This window comes from Callospermophilus lateralis, chromosome 8 (assembly GCF_048772815.1).
Source record: "Callospermophilus lateralis isolate mCalLat2 chromosome 8, mCalLat2.hap1, whole genome shotgun sequence".
Taxonomy (NCBI): Eukaryota; Metazoa; Chordata; class Mammalia; order Rodentia; family Sciuridae; genus Callospermophilus; species Callospermophilus lateralis.
In genome coordinates, this window is record NC_135312.1 from 20,172,203 (window position 1) to 20,195,340 (window position 23,138).

The 23,138-nt window shown below is 36.6% G+C and overlaps 1 protein-coding gene across 2 annotated transcripts in view; it reads left to right on the forward strand.

Moving 5' to 3' along the window:
* The first annotated feature begins 3,957 nt into the window (after nucleotides 1-3,957).
* Stim2 (stromal interaction molecule 2) overlaps nucleotides 3,958-23,138 on the forward strand; it is a 170,230-nt gene continuing 151,049 nt past the window's right edge. For both annotated transcript variants that reach the window (XM_076864692.2, XM_076864693.2), the window contains exon 1: nucleotides 3,958-4,543. In XM_076864692.2, coding sequence (XP_076720807.1) covers nucleotides 4,150-4,543 — 394 coding nt within the window. In that variant the 5' untranslated portion in view covers nucleotides 3,958-4,149. The remainder of the gene's footprint in view (nucleotides 4,544-23,138) is intronic.

Below are 23,138 nucleotides of genomic sequence, written 5' to 3' on the forward strand. Positions count from 1 at the left end.
CCTTCTGGCGAAACTAAAAAATATATAATAAAAAAAATTCTCTCTTAAAAAGAAAAAATATCCTTCTTAAAAAAATGTAAGTAATAAATGCTTGAAAGAATTTAGTGTAAAAAGGACAGTTTTTTATTTTGTGGTTGAACATTCATTTATGAAAAGATGTGAATGTCCAACAGATTAAAAAATGCCCACTGAGCTACACCCTCATTCCTTTTAACTTTGAAAAAGGGTCTCCCTAAGTTGCTGAGATCTCACCAAATTTCTGAGGCTGACCTTGAACTTGGAAACTCCACCCTCACTAAACCCCTTTTGAAGAGTGTCTTGCTAATGAGCTACCTAAACCATCACTTTTTAGTTCATTCAACAATTTCAGGAACATTTATACGCGGAAGCATCATCGTTTGAATGCGGGAACCATCATATTAGCCGTATCACTTCAGAAAGTGATTCAGCTTCTCAGGACCTCAATTCTCTTTGCAAACTTGTGTAAGGAATGGGCAGGAAAGCCTGTGCACAACAGAATTTCCAGAGGCAAAGACTGCTCTTTTGATTTCCCCAAGGGGCTGAACCAAGAAGAGCAAGTGGACTTTTCGATGGTGCTACATTCGATGGCAACTACATTCCAGGGACACTCAGTTGACGCCCAGAAATTTTAGTCGCAAACCGGCCCCGGTGTCAAAGCGTGGTGGGAGAAGTTCCGAAGCAGGAAGAGACGCCTGAGGAAGCCCCTTCGGGTTAACCTCTAGCCGGAATTCCCCATCGCTCCTCTCCACCCAGAGTGGGGCTCCACGCCCACTGCGCTCCCCACGGACCGCTGCCTCACCGCCCACGAGGTGACGTCATCGCGCGGCGGCTGGGCGTCCGGACGCGCCGCCCCAGGAGTGGGAGCGGAAACCCGGGGATCAGCCGCGCGCAGAGCCCCGGGAGCCCAAGCTCGAGCACCTGGGGAAAGCCGGCCCGAGGCACTGGGCATGCGCAAGGCTGCCGGGTGGCGCAGGCGCCCTGCCTCACTGACTCGCGGAGATCCGGTTCTTCAAGGTGTAGCTTGCGGCGAGTCTTGGGCTGTCCTGGCCGCTTGGGATCCTCGGGACAAGAAGATGCGGAGCCAGCCTGACTCTGGCTAAGGGCGGGTTTGCCTCCGGTGTAGGGAGAGGACGGGTGCTCGGATCCTGCTGTGCATCTGTGCTGGGCACGCCCCAAGAGTTTGGGGGTTATTTACAGGAAGGTGAAATCAAATAGCATCGGTGTATTGCAATTCGTTTATTGTAAAACAAGAGCACGCTTAGGACACAAGGCGAGGGCCGGGGGGGGGGGCAGTTCTCCCGGAAAATGACAAGATAACTGTGTGTGGACACCGAGTAAAGGCTTTCCCTATTCTCTCTTCTTCCGCCACCCAGTGTGTCGGGTACTCGTGGGTCCCCAACTTACAGTGGGGGAGACTGTAACAATTTACAGTTTAAGTGGGGAAACTGAGGATCTAACAGCTGAAAAGTGTTGGAGTTGCCTTTTCTACCAGTTTTTCTATCGACTAGAAAAAATCAGGGCTGACCATCAGAATACTGAAGTCACGAGTGGGTGAAAATGAAACAGTAATGAATAGTAAATCTTAAGTTTGGACGTTAAGAATTAGAAGCAGTCGACAAGGCAAAGGGTCTCCAGATATATTTCGAGTGGGGTTTGTCAAAAGGAAGGGAGAGAAGAAAGCTTTTGGGTGGCAAGAAAAGGGAAAGGCAAAGGAAACCTGAGAAGAAAGAGAAGCTTTTGCTGCAGCTGGAGCCTTGTGTTTATGTTTGGCTTGCAAATAGAAACGTCTATAATTCTAAGGATGGGCTTTTCTTCCAAAGCAATGAACTTTCTCTTTTCTGTACCTAGGTTTATTCTTTGATGTACAGTGACACTACACCTCTGTTCAACAATAAGTCACATTATGGTTATTCATTTAATAGTCAGAAACTTCTGTATCTATGAAAAACAGTATAAAGATAGGTTTATTCCTGGCCCATGTCAGGCTAAGAGGTCTTTTCAGTGATTGCTGGTTCCGAATCGTGGCTCCAGTCATGTGAAGAATAAACATTTCTAATTCCAAATCTAGTAGCTTTTCAGTGCCAATACCTTGTCCCTATCTTTAAAAGAAGAAGAAAAAAAATGCTACATCATCTTTGTTTAAAGAATCTTGGCCCCAGTGATTTGCTAATTGTTCGTGGTTTTATACTGTTATTACTATAACACAGTTTGCACTGCCCAATTTAGAAACTGATTACTACCTTGTGTTAGCCTCTAATTGTTTAATGGTTGTAAATTTTATCTACTAGGCAAGACCAAGATTCCCTAGTCAGGAACTGCAGCTATCTCATATCTGAAAGCTCACCTAATTGACTTTCCAAGTCTCTCTCTCTCTTAGTTCTCTGTGGAATTCCCAATGCCCAGTTCCTTGCCTGCCACATACTAGGTGCTTGGTAAATCCTAAATAAATGAAATGATGCTTTTTGAAGAACAGGAAACAAGTCTGTTATTTTCTCTTTTCCTATTCTAACCAAAGTATCTCTTTGTTGGCAGTCAGCAAATGTATGATTTCATTGCTGTGCCTTAATCTTTCTGTTGCTCTATAAAGATTTGCCATTGAACACCATGCCTGCAAGAAGTCTCTCAGAAAATGATTGTTATAGATTAACCTCAAAGATATTCCCGATTCTTTCTTTTTGAGTGGGCATTGGTCTGCCCACAATGAACAATATTCATGGTTATTTTAGGCTGCCTAAGAAATTCTTCAGAAGATTGTGCAATGTGAGTATCTTCTTGACTTTGGGAAGAAACCAAACCAATAGAAGAAGCCAAAAGCCAATAGCAAAAACCAATAATAAATGGGACCTATGTGCTTAAGAGTGCTGTTTTCAAAGTCTTAGATAACCTTGTGCTCTTGGGATAGAGAAAGCCTCTATGTGTATTCGACATCTTATATTTTGGGGTCTGTAGGTGTAGCTTAGCAATAGGGTGCTTAGCATGCTTAAGCCTTGGGTTCCATTCTGAGAGTTATCACCACTACCCCTCGCACAACCCACCCCCATACATATTCTGGTTCTTTTTTCGTGAAACCATTCAAGTCCATTCTGAACAGAATCTACTAGAGAGACCTGATCTTGGATGCACAAGAACATAGTTGCATTCCAGGTTTACTCTACACTATAGTTGTTCTGGCAACCAGTTCAATTGACAGGGAAGACTGGGACTGGGTCAGGTTCAGGTAGCGTCTAAAATGGGCAAGTAAGAAGCTAGAGTGAATTCTTTTAGTATTTCCATTCAGTAGCTGGGATCTTGGGGGAAAGCTATTTAACATTTCCGGGCCTTAGTTACCTCATTTGTAGTATAGCGATGATAACAACCATACTTTTAGAGTTACAATGTGCAATTTGTACAGGCTTAGAGCAATGCCCCGCAAGCTGGCACCTGGCAATTTTTTTTGCTCAATGTTTGACAAGTAAATAAAAAACTAGCATACAATAACTTCCACTCTACATAGCTGGCCACTTGTAAACCCCACCTACATTGAAGTCAGGGGGACTCCGCTGTTTTTCAGATATGAGCGTTTCTTGAGCCACGCAATTATTTTTTCTGCCTTCCAATCTGCTGTAACTCATCCAAGCGACTTTGGACGTCGGTACTCTTCTCTAGGTTTGCAGCTTCCCCAACTTTGAATCCTGGAGGAGGTGTGGATGGGGGAGGGGGACAAACCGCCTCCTTCCCCGCCCCCTATCCTTTTGCCTAGCTGCCGAGTTAGGAACCACCCAGCCTCACTCACAGCTGTCCGGGAACGCCTCTAGGGGCCGGGCTGGGCACCGCGCACGCGCAATGCAGTAGCACCGCGCCTGCGCTGTGGAAGGGCTGAGGGAGGCGGGGGATTGGTATGCGAGCTAATGTGTGAGGGGAGGGAGGCGTCCCGGCCGAGCGTGGTACTACGACGAGCGCGGGCCGGAGGGGGCGGGGGGATGCGCCGCGGCGGCGGCGCGGGCACTGGGGCTGGTGTTTGGCCGCGCCAGAGCAGCGGATCCCGGTGTCGCCGCGGCAGCAGCGCTGGTTCCGCGCCGGCCCCAAGACGCTGTACCTTTCAGCCCCCTACTTTTTTTTTTTTTTTTTTTTTTTAAATAACCGGAACCAATGAACGCAGCTGGCACCCGAGCTCTGGAGGCCGCCGGTGCCGAGGGGACCAGGCTGGCGCCCGGCGGGAACCCATGTCTGAGGCGGCGGGGGCGGCCCGCGGTGTCACCCGCGGCGGCGGCGCCTTGCGAAGCGGGCGGGTGGCCGGCTGCCGGGTCGCCGCCGCGCTTTCCCTTCGCTTCTCATCCCGCCGCGACTCTCGGCCCGGCCTCGGGGTGGTTGCAGCGGCAGCGCTGGGCTGCAGTGCTGGTGTTCGGGCTGCTGGTGGCCGGAGCGGCGGACGGATGCGAGCTTGTGCCAAGGCACCTCCGCGCGCGGCGGGCGGCGGGTTCTGCCGGGGCAGCCGCCTCTTCTCCCGCTGCGGCGGCGGGCGGCAGCTCGGCGCTTCTGACAGGTGAGGGCCAGTGGGGGACAGGCGGGGCGCGGCGGGCTGCGGCGGGTCCCCCATCCTCCGGAGCGTCCCGCGTCCCGGCGGGCGCTGGCTACTCGACGGTCCGGGCCATTGGGTGATGCCGAGCTGGGCGCTCAGACGCTGGCTCCCTGGCGGCTGCTCCGTCGCGGTCCCTTACACTTCGGTCGCCTTCCTTTTCTCACCCCGCCCTCGACTGAGCCTCTCGACGGCATTTGCTTCCCCGCCCTTCTTTTGGGTTCCCTGCTCTCCCAAGCTGAGCAATGCGGTAGTTTCTCTTTCGTGCTACAAAAGAGCCACCAGGGTCTGCAGGGTACTGGGCTATTTTTTTTTTTTTTTTAAAGCTGCTAGAAAATAAGTCGGCAGCAGCAGCAATGCGGTATGATTCCGTGCTGCTGCTTTTGCAAAGGCAGCTGGCAGCGAGACTCACCAGTTGAAACCCCGTTGAGCACAGCGTCCCAGGGGAAGCTGCTAAAGAGGATTCTTTGAGAGCCATAATACCTAATGGTATTAGTGGTTCCGTATTAGTCATAAAGAAACGTCTAAGTCGAATGCATATTTTTTGAAGGGGGGGGGAAGGTGATCCTTTTAAAGGATGGAAAGTTATTTGCTGGTGGTGGTAGCATCGCTGGGTAACAGAGGTTGCAGAAATCTCAGCAGGTTACCAGAAAGACACCTGAAAATTTACTAAGTGCCGGATATTTGGGACTTGTATTTGAGCAGCACAGTTCTGGTAGGTTGCAGCAGCATCTTTTTAATTGGAATGTTCTAGCAGTTATTGACAACTTTGAAATATGTTTGGTAAGGCTAAGTCTAAATTTGTATCACTTTAAAGCCTTTCATTGTCTTGTGTAACTAATCTGTGGTGGTTTAAGTAATAATATAAAGATCCTGAAATGATTTCTTTGGGAAAAGTAGTGGCGCAAAAGTAGTGTTTATATTTATTAATACTTTATTTATTTTAATTGGTCTGTAGGTTTTCTGCACTAATTGCCAGGTTAAAGAGGAAAAAGTAAACTGGAACAATATGACCCATTAGTATTTAACCGAAATGATAGTCCAACAGGCATCTAGAAGTTACTAACAGCTGCTCTGAGAAGTGCTCAGGAGCTATATTCTTTAGAACTGAGCAGCTATTTTCTGGGATATATGACAGGATATTTACTCTTCGAGTGAGAAAAAAGATGTTGGTAAACTTTGTTAAGCACTTTAAAAATTGTAGGGCATAGAACATAATGAGCAGCTTATTTAATTTACTCGAAACATGTCAAGCTCTATTAAATGAAACTTGAAACAGCAAATCTATCAGTGATTTATTTGGATAAAAGATTACAGAATAATAATATGAGGAGCGTAGTGTCTTTGAGTTAGAGGATAGATTGATAGTTATATGCTTCAATAGTTTTTACTCTTCAAATAAAAACATGGTAAGTATCATAGTGAAGAACAGTGATTCCCAAAAAAGTGGCTAGATAAGACTGTAATTTGAAGGTTTAATGCTTCATGTGGGAAGGGGAGGATAATTTTTTGGCCTCTAGAAGGTATAGGAGTGTGAGTCTTGCTTTCTCAAGCAGAAAAATTTGATCAATAAATAGTTGAATAATGCTTTATTAAAAAGTAATTGGCAGAAAGACGAGCAATTCAGAATTTCAGCATTTATTGACTACTAGTAAGTATATATGTCCATCATATCAAGAAAATTACTTCAGATGGAATTTTATTTTAATAAGCTGTTTATAATCCTTCCTTGTAAGATTTATGTTTCTGTAGTTGTTTATGACATTTTGAAAAAGGCAGTTCTTATTTGGAAAAAATGTGACAATAACACAAAATGAATTTGTGCTGTAGTGTTTTAAAGTAAATTTACTAAAATAATGTCAACCTAGGAATTATTTCTAATGTTCTTAATCTTTCCTTTTGTTGCAATATTGATTTTAACAAGTTAATAATTTCCATTTAAAGTTTAAGGTTATAAAACTACACAGTATACAAGTTGAATTGTGGTAATTTTATTAAGTTCATGTAAATATAGTCAGTAGCATTTGTATCTTGGAAAAGGTCAATTGAAAAACTGATGAAATCAGAACATATGGAAAATTGCCTTGAACCCTGTGGACTCTATAGGACTCCTTCCCATTCTTAAGGGTGTATGAGAAGTGCTTTCATCTCGGGTTCCATTTGTGAATGTTGTGCTAAGCCCAGAGTATAATTTATTAGTGCTATTGTACACTTCAGGAAGTAGAGCTATAGACCAAACTTATAAAATACTGGCATGTCACACTCTAGGCAGTGTTGATGGATAGAAATGGAATAGAATATCTATAATAAATCTAAATTTCATTTTGAAAATTGAAAATTCTTGAAGAATTGTGAAAGAATTGTTCTCTCTGGCTCCTGATTAAAAACTGTCAATATTCTTAATATCTTTGTAAAATGACAGCCAGAGTCACTTTTCTGTTTTCCTCTCCAGATTGATACTTCTTAGGAGCTGCTGATAACATGTAGAAAATATTTTTTTCCACTGAAGTTTGCCTCCCTAGGGTTTCACTTTAGTGTATTTTAAGAAGAAATTGCCTTTATATCATCTGTTTTGTGCTTAATTTTGAGCAAAGTGTTTTTTGTAAAGAGACAGGTGATAACACATCATCAAAATAAATATCCATTAGCATAATTAGAAAAGGTTCATATCTTTTCCTTTTTTATATTACAATTTCAGAGTTCAGTGTGGAAATGTTTGAAAATGTGGGACCACTATTTATAATGTTACATAGTAAATATTTTAAATCTTATGTGTTTGTATATTTGTCATTTGTTATTTTTATTTTTATTTTTTTTAGGGCTCGTACTTTGAAAGAGTGATTGAAACATAAAGGGAGTTAGGGACTGGTGACTTTTAGCTTGGTGATTATATTCTAAAGCAGTACTTTAATAATTTAAAACATTACTTTTCTATCTTTTTGCCTAACAGACATAGAATCAGGTAGTGATCTCCTTGGAAAGTGATTGATCTTATCCAGATATGGTTCCTGAGAAATAGTTTATGAAAGAATAAAAACTGTATATGTATAAACCACATTATTATTATTATTATTATTATTATTATTATGTACATTTTTTGGTTTGTGGTGGTAGGGATTGAACCTAAGGGATTCTGCATGCCAGGCAAGTGCTTTAGCACTGAGCTACATCCCCAGTGCCACATTTTTTATTCTGTCAAAATATATAGAATAATTAAAACATTAATTTTTTCTTATGCATAATTGTTTCAGAGTTATTTAAACAAAACTTAACTTTAAGATATTTTATTCTATACTTCTTTCCTAATGAATTAAAGTAAAATTTTTTGGTACTTATGTAAAGGTTTTATCTTAACTCATACCATTTCACTAATTTGATATTGTATTTAAAATCTCAATGAAAATTTAAAATAGTTGTAGTTCAAAGTCTTTAGAAGAGCTACTCTATCCAGACAACTATGTTGTGGGATAACACAGCTGTGTTGTGGGGCCTTCGTTGATTTAGATGGAAATATCTCAAGCTAGCATGTCTTTTTGGAAAAATGTTAAGCCAAACTTTTAGTTATTTCACCTGCATTTTTAATAATTCCCAAGTAAATGTTGTTCCCTTATTTATTTTCTTTCTTTAGTAGTTGACTCAAGTGTGGTATATGTATTTTGCCTTGAGTGATATTTATGGTAGACGTGTTAATGTTCATATTATGGCATAGTTAAACTTGAGTATAGCTTGCATAGTACTAGTTATTAGAAACCTTTCTTTCTGAATTGAGGTTATGATTTCCTAAAGCCTTCTTCTCCTTCTCCTTCTTCCTTTTTTTTTTTTTTTTTTTTTCCAGTGCTAGGGGGTCCAACTCAGGGCTTGTGAATGTGAGGCAAAAACTCTACTATTGACTGAGCTACATCCCTAGCCCTGAAGCTTTTTTTTGATGTCCTTCTACTGTATCCTTTCCCCCCTTCCCCTTCCTTATCATTACCTGTTCTTTTATTTAGTAGTCTTTGGAGGGTCATTACTATACTTGTATTGCTAACTGCAGAATTGAAGAATCAGCTTTTATCCATTTGATCTAGTCTATTCTGAATATTTAAGAATAGTAGTAGTTATTGGTTTGGAAACATTGCATCCCTTGATATTCTCCTTGAGAATACCAAGAACTCTTTGTTCTCTGTTGGGGATCTCATAGCACAGGAATAACTCAAAGGCCCAGTTGGAAACTTGGCTTAAAGATTTTGCTTAATTTTATGCAAAAGAAGGTCCTACAAGGGAATTCGTTAATTTGCTAAGGTCTTGATTTGTGATTGTATGTATAACAAGTTTTTTAGATTAATTTTCTTTTGAGTAGCTATCAAGCATTTTGGATATTGGTTTAGTCATTTGGTAGTGGTGTGAAATCTTTCAAAATAATTCTTGGAGATTTATATTTATGTACATGATGAGTACAGTATAAGCTGACTAAAGTTAAAATTAACAACTAGTATGATGAATAGAGCATTTTTGATATTCTCTAGAGTTTGGACCTTGTTATGAACTGACTATGAGATTATTTCTGAATCCATCAAGTTTCATCAATCAAGCGATTATTAAAACATATAGACTAACGCTAGGAATGAAAAAGAATACACAAAAGTTCAAGGCATAGGTTGCCCATTGGGAACTCAGGCTAATATGGATTAGGTAACAACAACAGGTACATTTATTAAACTATTACTTGGTGTCAGTGTTGTGCTGAGTGCTTAATATACATCATTGTTTTTTTAATTCTTAGTCTAATCTTGTTAGATAACTGCTCTTATTGTCATATAAGAGATGAGAAAACTTATGCCAGATGATCCCGCACTTGTCACACCTAGTAAGTAACAGAATTAGCTGTTGACCTAGGTTCCTCTGGTACCAAAGCTTTGATTTTTAACTGGTATGTGGTATGAAGCTTTACACACACACACACACACACACACACACACACACAGCTAAACATTATACAAGACAAACTTTGTTTAGCACAATAATGGACTGCAAATTGTTGGGGAAAGGAAGAGCTGTTAGAGAGAACACTTGGATTGTAATATTTGAGGTTGACCTTGGAAGATAAGACTTCAGGTAGAGGTGAATGAAAGGGCTTTCTAAGAGGAGACATATATAAGAATAAGTAGTAAGTTAATAATTTTCTTTACAGTTTTGCATAGGGTGTATGTAGAGTAGTGGGAAAGGAGAAGGAAGGTTGGGTCCAGATTGTCAAGTGCTTTAATATTCTCAAGCATATTCAACATGTGTGGAAATCTCAGTAGATCTAAAATTGGGGTACCTAGCCATGTCCTGGGGAGTATGGGAAACCATAGGAAAAATATTGTGCCTTTTCTTGACATACCCATTTTACTTGATTATTTGGGAAACATCAAATATTTAATTACTAGTAACTTAAAAATTTAAAAATATACCAAACATATATGTATAGGGGAATATAAATTTACTTTTAATATTTAAGATAAAACAAAAGACATTTTGAATGTCCAGAGCGTTCTATTCATAAACTTGGCATTGTGATCTATTGTTCTATCATTAGGGATTGAGAGACTTGGTAGTGTTTAAACATGAGGGATCTCCATGTTTGAGAACACTAATTCCCTTTGATGGAAGTGAGGAGATGATAAAGACAGGGAGGCCAGTCAGGGAACAGTATAGGAGTGCAGGTCTTAAGTATTTATGTATTGTCCTTGAAACTGTTTAGAGGAAGTTTTTAGAAAATTGCTTTATTTTTAGTTTAAAAAAGAAATCTGGCCTTTAATGGAAGTCTAAGAAATAAAAAATTACCTTATAATTTTAAACACTTTGACTTTCTAGAATTATTTAAGTTAGTACATGCCCTTGAAAAATCCAAGGAACACATCATCATCTTATTTCAGATGTGCCTATTTATTAATATGAAAATTAGTTACTTTAGTATATGATTGTACTTGTGCTGATTTCTAAAGTTAATAATTATATTTGCCAGTTCTTTAACAAATAAAATAAAAAACTTGATAGCCAAAGATAATATATTTGTATGTGATGCTTATATAAAGCCTTTAGTAATCCATATTTTAAAATATGTGTTTTATTCCTTCATATAGAATAACTATGGGTCTGCGTTCAATCCCCAGTACTGGGGGGAAAAAAAACACCCAAACAAACAAAAAACAATAAAACCTGTTTCCAGTTTGAATTAAAGTTATGTTAATTAGAGTTGGCCTCCCTCTCCCATGAATAATTGTCTGTGAGTACTAAATACTAGCCTATTATTTCTTTCAGAATTAACTTTTGAATTAATTATTTGAATTCTTTCAGAATTTTGAAATTTTGAATTTAGAATGTGTGAATTTTAAGCTTGATCTGTAGATGATGATTTGTAATGCCAAATCTAAATGGTTTCATCTTTTCTTTATCCTCCTGTATCTTTATATTAGTAGGTATTGTGTATTTAATCTTTCTTGATAATTTCTAATCCTACCTTTAGTAACCATTTCCTTGACTGGTTTCTTTGTTGCTGATTTTAAGGGTAGATCTATCCTAAGTCTCTGTTCTTGGTCTTGTGTTGCTCTAGCTGAACATTTCCTCCTCAGAGAACTTCATTACTAGGAAAGTTCTAAATTGGGGTGGGGAACCTTAAGCCAATGATTGATTGGACATTTGGTGTTACTTCATTTGGCCCTTGAAGTGATACTGCACAACCATGGCTACAGTCCTGAGAGTCATTTCCTTTCTGCTAGGCTATGCAAACCTTATCATTTAAAGTGAAACAACTTTAGGATTAAGGCTAATAGCAGTTCTAGGATGTTTAATTGTGGCCATTCAGTGTTTTTTAAAGATAGTGGTAACTGTCAGTTCCACTTTTATCCCAGCTTCCCCCATGGGCTCAGGGAACTTCCAACCTTGGTAAGAACCATTTACTTGGAATAACATTCAAAGAACTCAAGTGCTTGGATCTGAGTGTTTCTTCTTGCATTCAAGTTTATGTGTCCTTATGAATCTTGGCCTCTGTGCATCCTACTGTTTTTACTTTAGTTGTTTTCACTTTTTTTCGCTCTCTTTATGGTCTTCCTCAACTTGCTATTATATGGAAGTGAAACTTCTGAAACTTCAGAAACTATTTTACCCAGTTAATGCTGAGTTTTTAATTTTTAAAATACTTGTTTTGAATATTCTATTTATATGATTACAAAATACTAAACAACCTCATCAAAAATACCTAGAGTAATGAAAGTGTTTATAGTTGTTTATTAAATGATTCTCAGTAAGTAAAAATGTTTTTAAAATAACCCTTACTTGAATTTTTTATGTGCTTCTTGACACATTACACATTTCAAAGTCATGTTTTATTTCTACAGCTTTTTCTTTCTTTTTTTTTTAAAAATCTAATGTTGCATAACTAGATAATCTTTTTCTTCTCTATTCCTAGTCTCCAGCAAAAAACTTCTGACGTGTACATTAATGACATATACATAATTTTTCTTCCATTTCCCCACTTTTTTTGAAACATTGTCATCTTAAGTTCTTTCTAATCTGCCATATGTATTCAGACTGAGTTAATCCTTGCTGTTTCTTTATTGTGGGTTCCAGCTGAAAAACAACAACAACGATAACAACAACAACAAAAACAAAACCAAAACCAAAAAATCCAAAAACCAGAACACTGGCCAGACAAGATGGCACATGCCTGTTATCCCAGTGGCTTGGGAGGCTGAGGCAGGAGGATTGCAAGTTCAAGACTAGCCTCAGCAATTTAGTGAGGCCCTATGTAACTTAGTGAGACCCTGCCTCAAAATAAAAATAAAAAAGGCTGGGGATGTGGCTTAGTGATAAAGCACCCCTGAGTTCAATCCCCAGTAAAAACAAAACAGAACAAACCAACTGAAAAACCCAAACCTTTGTACAACTGCAAAAATAGCACAAGATACTATAGGTATAGATACTTTGTGCTATTTTTGAATTTGTTATTTTAAATTTTTTCTCTGATGTGCATTTATGTTTGGTTCTAGGACTGTTAAAAAGGGATTCAAAAAAAGAACTGAAGGTTAGAGTGAGAAGGTCAGTTATTGACTGTGTGTGTATAAAATATAAAACATATATTTTTAAAATCAGGTCCATTTTTTTTAATTAAAAACTTTATTTTATTTATTTTATGTGGTGCTGAGGATCTAACCCAGGGCCTTGCACATGTGAGGCGAGTGATCTACCGCTGCGCCATAATCCCAGGCCCTAAAACATATATTTAGTTAGTGTTTTCTGCCAACCATGATGTAATTGGGGACATAAAGATGCTGCAGTTGATCTGTTTTATCATTGCAGGGACAATGTAAATCTGAAAATTGCCTGAGAGTAGATGTGCATAGTGTAAAAAAACTACAGAAATATTTTGTAGCTCAACTATTTGTATTGTTACATTTACTGAAAATATCTTTAAGAGCTGTCTGCTCTTTCATGTACTTTTCAGCATTATTCACAGTAGCCAAGATGTGGAAGCAACTTAAATGTCTGTCAGTGAATGAATGGATAGAGAAAATGTGACACACACACACACACACACACACACACATACATACACACAGAGAGAGAGAGAGAGAGAGAGAGAGGGAGGGAGAGAGAGAGTGTGTGTGTGTGTGTGTGTGTGTGTGTAGGAAATGATATTCGGTCTCAAAGGAATTCTTGCCATTTGTGAGAACATAGTGAACCTGGAGGAATTATATTAAATGAAATAACCCATAGCCCATACATATACTGGATTAAAGAAAATACTACATAATCTCACTTTTATGTAGGATCTAAAAGTGTCAAACTTAGAGTAGAATGGTGATTACCAGGGGCAGGGAAGAGGGGAGTATGAAGAAATGTTGATAAAGGGGTGCATGTTTCAGTTATGCAAGAAAAATAAACTCTGGAGTTGTAATATACAACACTATGACTCTAGTTGTCAGTATTATATAGTTGAAATTTGCTAAGAGACTAGATCTTAAGTGTTTTCACCATCAAAAAAAAAAAAAGAAAAAAAAGTAGTTAATGTTTAATTATAGTGACTATTTCACAGTGTGTGTGTATGTATGTGTATGTATAATATATATCAGATTGTGAAGTTGTATATCTTAAATATATACTTTTTTTAAAGTTTTTTTTTAATATGGACACAATATCTTTTCTTTCTTTATTTTTATGTGTTGCTGAGGATCGAACCCAGTACCTCACACGTGCAAGGCAAGCACTCTACTGCTGAGCTGTAACCCCAGCCCCGTTAAATATATACTTTTTAATTGTCAATTATACCTCACTGAAATTAGAAAAATTGAATATTTATTAAAAGTTTTTTTGTTACACATTTGAAGTATTAAACATGTCTCTCTTCTCCTCCTTTGAAACAAAGTGTGATATAAATAAATGGAGTTCTTTTTTTTTAACTATTAATCTTCTTCAGTAAGTGCTCTTAGCTGTTTTGCTGCTGTGTCTAAAAGATCTGATTAGAACAAGAGGAAAGCTTATTTAGGGTCTCACAGTTTCAGGGGTCTCAGTCTACAGAAGGCTGGCTTCATTCCTTGGGGCTCAAGATGAGGCAGGACATCATGGCAGAAAAATGTGGCAGACGGAAGTGGCTCATATGAAGGTCTAGAAGCAAAGAGAGAGACTCCAGTTGCCAGATAAAAATATGTACCCTAAAGCTGCTCCTCCAATTCCTACCTCATCCAGCCACACCCTACCACTTCAGTTATTACTCAGTTAATCCCTGTCAGAGCATTAATTCACTGATTGGGTTTAGGCTCTCACAACCCAATAATTTCTCTTCTAAATCTACTTGCATTGTCTCACATATGAGCTTTTGGGGGGAACCTTGCATCCAAACCATAACATTAAGTGAACAAAAACTTCAGTGGGTGCTGTGTGCTAGATACCAGTTGGGTGTTTGGAATTTCAAGATCAGTAAGATATTCAGCCTGCCCTTGGTCTACTAGAAGCTGTGCCCTCTTAAAGGTTGATGATACATTCTGATGAGGGTATAAGGGCATAAGGGTATGTGCTGTGTTTTCCTGAATTACAAAGATGAGGTTGAAGTAGATTATTAGTGAAGAGTCCTGTCTCTTCAGTTCCCTGTCCCAGAGTAGAGGTGTTTGCTAAGAAGGTATAAGAGTTTGTTAGATAGGGAAGGGCATAGTGTGAAAGTAGGAAGCATAGGGGATGACATTTATCATAGATACTAACATTTGAGAATATTAGATGTGATTGGAATGGCAAACACCTTAGATGACAGAGTCAATGGTGAGCCTGCTTACAGTGCACCAGCAACCATATTTGTATGTGAGGTTCAAATTATGCCAGAAAATTTTATCTTTTTTATTCCATAGCAGATTCCTTGTGAGGTTATTTTTATCCACATAATAAGTTTTTAGATATAATGGAAATTTAGGTTTGTTGTCAAGTAGTTTGTATATTAAAAATCCTTTAGTGCCATAGATCTGTATATTAAAGTATAGTGTATGATTAAAGTTCTATCAGGAACTGAGAAGCAGAAGAATTAGAAATTCTTTGTAGTGTAAATTTCGCAGTCTATATATACATCAGATCATGCAGTGTATTTTTAAATATGTACACTTTTAAATTCTCAAGTAAACCTCACTAAAATTAGAAAAAATAGACTATTTTTGAAATCTTTATTGCTCAAAGGTAGTATGAATGTGTTCTTTATCACTGGTAAATAACTAAATTTTGCTATTAAATATTCTGACATCTTAAAGACTACTACAAAATATGTGATTTCTGAGGCCCAGTGATATATGTTAAAGTATGATTTTAAAAAACAATCAGTATCCTCAATAAGTATTTTATATTTGCCTTTATGTTCATGAATATTTCTTAAGGATGGAATGTGGTTTTTAAATGCATAGTATCTTATATCTAGAACTTTAATCTGAGCCCTAAGCGTGTTTCCACTTTTGTATAGTTGATTAAGAACATAGTCTCTAGATTACAGTGGGATTTCCTGGATTTGAATCCCAGAGTGGTTTGTAATTATGGGTAATTGATTTAATCTGTTAGTGCCTAGATTCTCATTCTCTAAAAGGTGGTTTGAAGAACAAATGAGTTAATATATAGAGTACTTCAAATTGAACCTGGCAAGTATAAGTATTCAGTTATTATTAACTGTTTTTTTTTATCCATAGATACAGATGTAATATAGTTATAGAAATGTGCTGTGATCTAGAAAGCATTAAGATGTTTTCTCTGGCATTAATTTTTCAATTCTGAGTTTGGAACTCAGGGCCTCACAACATGCTAGGCAAATGCAGTACCACTGAGCTATACTCACAGTCCTTTCTGTCATACTTAAAAAAATATGGCGATATCATTTGTGGCACTAAACTGTGATCTAAATAAACAGATCATTAATTTTCTGAGATTCATAAAACATCATAGAAATACGAAGCTAAATGGGGCTGGAGTTGTGGCTCAGTGGTAGAGCACTTTTCTAGCATGTTTGAGGTCCTGGGTTTGATTCTCAGCACTGCATATAAATAAATGAATAAAATAGAGGTCCATCAACATCTAAAAAAATATTAGAAAATATATAGACAGTGATGGTTAAGGAGTATTATGGTACTTTTAAAAAAGTTGGTTATATTATTTGCGTAAGTCATTTTGTATCTTTGCCAACTGAGAAATTTAAAGCATTTGGAATTGATGTGAGGCTTAAAGACTTTAATTTCTGTTTAAAGTTTATTATAGAAAATACAGAAAATTCAGAAAAGTAAAAGTAGATAATACATCTACTTCAACAACTAGTGATGATAATTGTACTGTCAAAATTTTATTTCTTTTTTTTATCCCTTTACTTCATTTATTTATATGTGGTGCTGAGGACTGAACCCAGTGCCACACACATGCTAGGCAAGTGCTGTACCACTGAGCTACAACCCCACTCACCAAACTTTATTTCTTTTTATAGTTTTTTAAAGATGTGCATATAATATTCACATGTACTTCATAGGCTCATAGAGTAATCTTCCCTCCCCCATGCTTGTCTATGCTAAAGCACAGTCTTATAGAGTAATATTTAAATGTGAAATCAGTAAATATTTGAATGCCAAATATTATTACAGGTGTATGATAAGTATTGAGAACATTGATGAATAAGACCAATGAGGCCGTTGTTCTCATGGAGCTTGCATTTCAGTTGGGAAGATAGAAAACCAGTGTTTTAGAATTTGTGAGAAATACTATTAAGGAACAAAATATAAAATATTGTGAATGATGTGGAGTACTACTAATTTAGGTAGGGTGGTTAGGAAAGGCTTCTGAGAAGGTCACATTTTAGGTGGCTTCTGGAAAGATACAAGGATTCAAGTCCCTGAAGAGTTGGGGAATAGTGTTCTAAACAGGGAATAGCTTGGATGAAGTCCTTTAGGCAAGAAGGGACTAGAATTATTTGAAGACGTAAAAGAGTGTCATTTAAATGAGCATCTTGAGAGAGGGGAAGAGTAGATCTGGCTGAGAAGAGGGTAAGGTCAGATGGCACAGAGCCTCCTGGACCTTGTTACCTTGTTTGTATTCAGAGAGTGATAGGAAGCAGTTGAAGCATTTTAAGAAGGGAGATGAAATGATATGATTTATGGCTTTTTAATTAGTTTGACTTGCATGATTTTCTAAAACAAAACTAATTTAAGTGTACAGTTCAGTAGTGTTAACTATATTGACATTGTTGAGAAACAGACCTCAAGAATTTTTTCGTGTTGTAAAACTGAAACTATACTCATGCAAATCCATTTCCCCTGGTGAGCACCATTTTATTTTTTTGTTTCTATGAATTTGACTACTTTAGATACTCTGAATAAGTGGAATCATGAAGTATTTGTTTTATTGTGACTAGCTTATTTTAGTTAGCATAATATCCCCAAGATTCTTCCGTGTTGTAGCTTGCAGCAGGATTTCCTTCCTAAGACTGAATAACTTTCGATTTTATGTGTATGCTATTTTTTCTTTACCCATTCATTTATCACTATACACGCTTGGGTTACTTCTGCTTTTTGTCTAATTGTGAATAATCATTAATGTTGCTGTGAATATACATGTGTAAGATTCTTTCTGAGAAACTGCTTTCAGTTCTATTGGTTGTATACCTGGAATGAGATTGCTGTAGTACATGTTGGTTCAATTTTTCATTTTTGAGGTACCTCCATAGTGTTTTTTAATAGTGTTTATGCCATTTTACAATCTCACTAACAGTGTACAATAGTTCCAATTTCTACATGATTTACATTTTAAAGATTGCTTGCCTGCTGTTTTTGGGGAATGAATTGTTGGGATCAAGAGTGGTTGGAGGAAGATTTGTCTAGGAGGGTGGTTATGAGGCCACTTGAGAGCTGATGGTGGCTTGGGTTCTGATGGTAGCTGTAGAGTTTGAGTGAAGAGGAAGAGTTTATCAAGATACTTTGGAATTAGAATTGGTTTGTCTTTCTGTTAGTTTTGGAAATAGGAGTGAAAGTAGGGAGGAATCAAGGACTACTCCTAAATTGCTCTCTTAGGGGTAGGGTGGGGGTGGATTCTTAATGACTTAATTACAAAGGTAATGCTGGTAGGAAAATCTTTCTCTAGTCTCCAGCCTATTCTTTTCATATCCTTTGGGTCATGCCAATGGACATAGTTCCAGTTATTTAGAACAAAGATGTTTCAACCCTTAGGACTGGAGAAAGGGGCTTGCCTTTCAGAGCACTTTGCTGCCTCATATTTGAATAACTTGGAGTTTCTTTTGGAAGGAAAAAGGGAGGAAATAATGCTTTTGTAATTAGTTTTGTGAGGTTAGGGAGAGTACACTGATCTTTTTTTTTTTTTTTTGCTTCATGTTTAAAATAGGAGTATAACTGTATCATAGGGTTGTTGTGAAGATCATTTAAGATAATGATAGAGTTTGAGTGAAGAAGTACTTGAAGTACTTAGCAAGGAATGCTCAATAAACATCCTTTTCTTTACCTGACTTCTTCACTGAACTATCAGTTTTTTTTTGACTTTGTTTCTTTTAAAGTTACTGTCCCCCCCCCCCATTTGTAAACCCAAATTCTTGGTGTTCCATTTAACCCTTTCCTCAGTTCTTTGCATTCTCCTTGCTACTGTATTAGTTCTGAACTAAATCATTTGGATTAGATGAGGCAGTGATTTTATAATCTACCTTGTACTTTCTTATACACTACTTTCATTTACTAATGAAACCTGTAGTGTTTCCTGCAAATACCAGTTAACTCTAAATGTGTTAACTTCATAGTGGAGACAAACTCCTGCTTATATTCTGTATATCCTATAATATACTCTAGCAAAATTAGGCTACTTTTTGTCCTGCTTTTCTCCTTCATCCCTTTCCTTCATATTTCTTTCATTCTAGAATGTCTTCTGTCTTTCAGGGTTTGTTTCAAAAGTTTTTTCATTCATTCAGTAAATAGTTATTCAGAACGTTCTGTGTTTATTGCCCTGTTGTTCAAGTTGGAGATATACTAATGGTCACATTTAATGTGGCTTCTTGCACCTTGGAGTTTTCTTAACACATACTGTATACCCTTTTTAATGCAATTCTAACTGGCAATAACTGTCTACTTAGTAGTAACAAACTATTTCTTTTTTCTTTTTTTACCCACTTAAGATATCTATTATAACATTTTTTCTTTTAAAAGTTGTCCTGTAGCTTTATAAGTGCTTTTTGACCTGAAAGGTTTCTCTTTTTAATCTATTGTCATTTTTTTTGGTAACTTTCATTTTATAATGATTATTGGTTGACAAATATTACTTTGACACAGTGTCCAACATTTATATATATTATATATATATATATATTATGCAATATAATATGATTTTATCATTGACATCTGTTGTTATTTAATGTCTTTATTGGCACATGAAAAAAAATTTTGTGTTACTTTTAGGAATAACTGTGGCCCATCTTTCTTTGTGACTACTAAGTTCTAAGGCAAAAATGATATAGGGTCATCTTTCAGTTCTTTATTTACATGTACTGAGGATTAATAGTACTCATGTGGTTTAGATCATGAATTCTCTACTTAGATAATTTCACATCTTTTAATGAGTTTAGAGTAATTTAAATGATGTTATTATTTAAAACTCTGGAATTTTATTCAGCTTATAGTCTCAGACTTTAAAATAATTTTTAAAAGTGAAATTAGGAGTTGTATTAGACATCAATGATGGGATTACAAAATACTTATTTGTTTGGGAATATGTTTATTTAACAAATGTTTGAATGCCTACTATGTCCTGGATACTTTCTAGGTGGTGGAAAGATGGTACAAAACTAATGGTGTCTGTTTTTAAATTTTTACTTTTAATACTCTGGTTATTTGTTGTTCAGTTGTGGTTATACTATCTCCAATGATGTGATCTTGGAACAAATTGGCAACTTCCTCATTTATGATTGCTTCAGATCTCAGTTCACTAATTTCCAAACTCCTTTAATTGAAGCTGAATGGCATATTGTTTTTATATATTAATCTTTTTACTTATTTATAATATCAGCCGTACAGGTCATGATGATAAATCCCTGAGTTTTCTGTAAAGTATCTAAATTTAAACTGAAAAAGCATGTTAAAATGTTTTTCATCAATTGGTAACAAAGAAAACCAATATCAAAAACTGTAAATATAGGTAAATCAGTACCTAGAGGAAAATTTTTAGCATTAAGTTTTTGTTCCACACTAAAGATCAATTTCAAGTATAATAAACCTCGAATTAGAGTCTCAATTTATTAACTATTAGTCTCACATTATTTTTGCCATTTATTTGCAATTCTTTTAAAATTTAAAAAGAATTTTAATTAATTTTTTGAGATAAGGTTTTGTTATGTGACCCAGGTTGGCCTCACACTTCTGGGCTTAAATGATTTTGCTGCCCCAGCCTTTTAAGTAGCAGTGTGTGCCATTCTGCCCAGCTACAATATTATTTTATGGGATGTATGTTAAAATCTTGTAGGAACATGCAAATATGCTGGTCATCTGAATTTATTTAATTGTACTTTGAATAATGAATGGTAGCTTGTTTATGTCTGTTTATAAAGTTACCTGATAGCTTTGACAGTATACTGAAATTTTAGTTTTATACACTAAGTCTTTAAAAGTTTATTTTCAGGCAGGTCGGTGGTTGTCATGATAAGAATCATCACAAAACCTGACTATTGAACTGTAATAATTAATATTTTTTTCCTTCATTTTCTAGATTAGTAAAGGAGTAAAATAGACATTATGATGTTCTAGAACCTCAAATTTACAATGAAAATAGACTCTGCTCAAGAATGAACAACTTGTAAGTCAGTCTCCAAGATTTCTAGATAAATAGCAGCTGTTTTTAGTTAAATACAAAGTCTAAAGCAAGTCATGATAGATAGTTCCTTCTAATCATGATGGAAGTATTCCTGAGTAATTTTATCCTAGCACAATTTGAAATTGAAAAACTAGGATATTTTGGAAAAAGGCTTCAGTGTGAGGATTTGTCCCTTTGTTAAAATATCGAGTAAAAATCATTTACATGTTCTGAATAAGTAATTCAGGAGAGTTTACTACTAATTTATTATCTTTTTATAACAAGGAAAATTTTAGAATTTCTTTTTGTAGGTTTATGATATGCTTTAAAACTATTTTTAATTGGTTGTACGTAGTATGTACACTAAGGAGTACATTACTATGCCACTCAGCATCTAATCTATTGAAAAGTCAGGTTGTCTTTTCAGATAGTTCTTTTGTCCTGTTTTCTCTCTTCTCCCTTTGGGACTGTCTTTAAGTATATATTAGAACATTTGATATTGCCCCACAACTGTGTTCTCCCCATTTTTTTTTAACACTTTTTTGGGGGGGGCGGGCGGGTAGTGGTGGTGTTGACTGTTAAACCTAGGGCCTCATGCATGCTAAGCAAGTGCTCTACCAATGAGCCACACTCCAAGCCCAGCACACATTTTGTTTCATCTTTGCATCCGTTCTGATACAAGAGGTCTAAATTGTGTAAAGACTTTAAGAAAGTTTGAAAGTTCTAATTTATTCTGTGTATTGTTTTAAATTTGACTTCTTAAAAGTGGATTATTACAATCTTGTCTTTGTTGTCATCAAAGTTGCTATTCCAGTGTTATACCTGTCCTAAAAATGTTGAAAATCCCTCAGTCTATATAGAGATGTCCTTTTTGTACATCTTCATTTGTCAAAGATAAAAAAGTTTTGAGATCTTGCTCTGGGCTACTATATATGTAGTGGTGACCCATTGTGGCTTTTGGAAGGTCTTGTCAAAACAGACTGTTTGTCATGCTATTTTAGATGATAGCAGTTATAAAACTGGCCACACACAATTACCAACCATAGATACGTATTTATACATTTTGCTTTTTGATTATTTTTTAATATAAGTAGTTTTCTTGTAACTGTTACACTTGTGCAACTGTTGATAGTATACCTGAGTACTTATGCTTGCAAAATGTATGTATTTTATTGTATAAAGTGGCTAATGAGCTGCACTGTCATGTTTTTATAAGTTTCTTAAACAAATTCCCTTTTTAAAGTATAAATATCTTTGAAAGTATTAAAACAATTTTTTTTCCAGAATTACATTTTTGGGGTTTTGATCTTCTAACATTTTAGATGTTAAAGGTTTTAGACTTTAGGAATTATGGTCTTTTGGAATTTCAGCATTTGGGAATATGACATTTGGGGTTATGTCTTTCATGGTTATGGCTCAAAACAAAGTTTTTTACTCCTACATCAGAGTTGTTAGTTACCTACTTGTCTTGGTCTATGCTTCTCTTGCACACTGACTAATCCTGGTTTTTGGAATATGTCCTTGTGTACTGGTTTAAGATTCTGTTCACTTACTGTGGCACTTACTTGTCTTACCCATCTAGATCTTTACTTCCTTTCTGCCTGGTCTCTTTTGATTGTTTCTCTTCTAGTCATATGCTGCCTTTGCATTCATTCAGGTTGACTCATCAACCTCTGAGTAGGCCAATAAACTCTTCCAATTATTTTTACAAGTCAGAAATTATTCTAGATAATGTACTTGACTCTCTATAATACTGGACCCTCTATACTTTTTATTGCTGTGTTAATTTGTACCAAAAGTCTATTATTTTTTCTTAGTTGATTTAATAATCTGTTAAAAAACACTTTTTAATCAAAAAACTTTTTTTTTAATCTTTGCTTATCTGTGATGAAGAGTGCATAGTTTTGAGGAAGAATTATAGAAAGACCTGGCCTGCTGTACCATTTCTTTTATCTGCCTATTAGTTCATCCACAAAACATTTATTGAATATTTTATTCTGAATGCTGAGATATTATTACTAGGACTTTTGGCAGCTTTAATTTATTGAGTGCAGTCACTATGTTGTTTGTAGGATCACTTTTAATCCTCTAAGTAACTCTGTGAGAGCAGTAGGTATTACCTGTAGTAATTATTTGAGTAAACTAAAGGCCTAAATAGTTAAGTAGCTCTGCCCATTACCTCTCAGATGGGTGGGAGAAACAATGTTCCACAAACATTAGTAATATTCCACCTGAGGGCTACTTCATAATATACTTA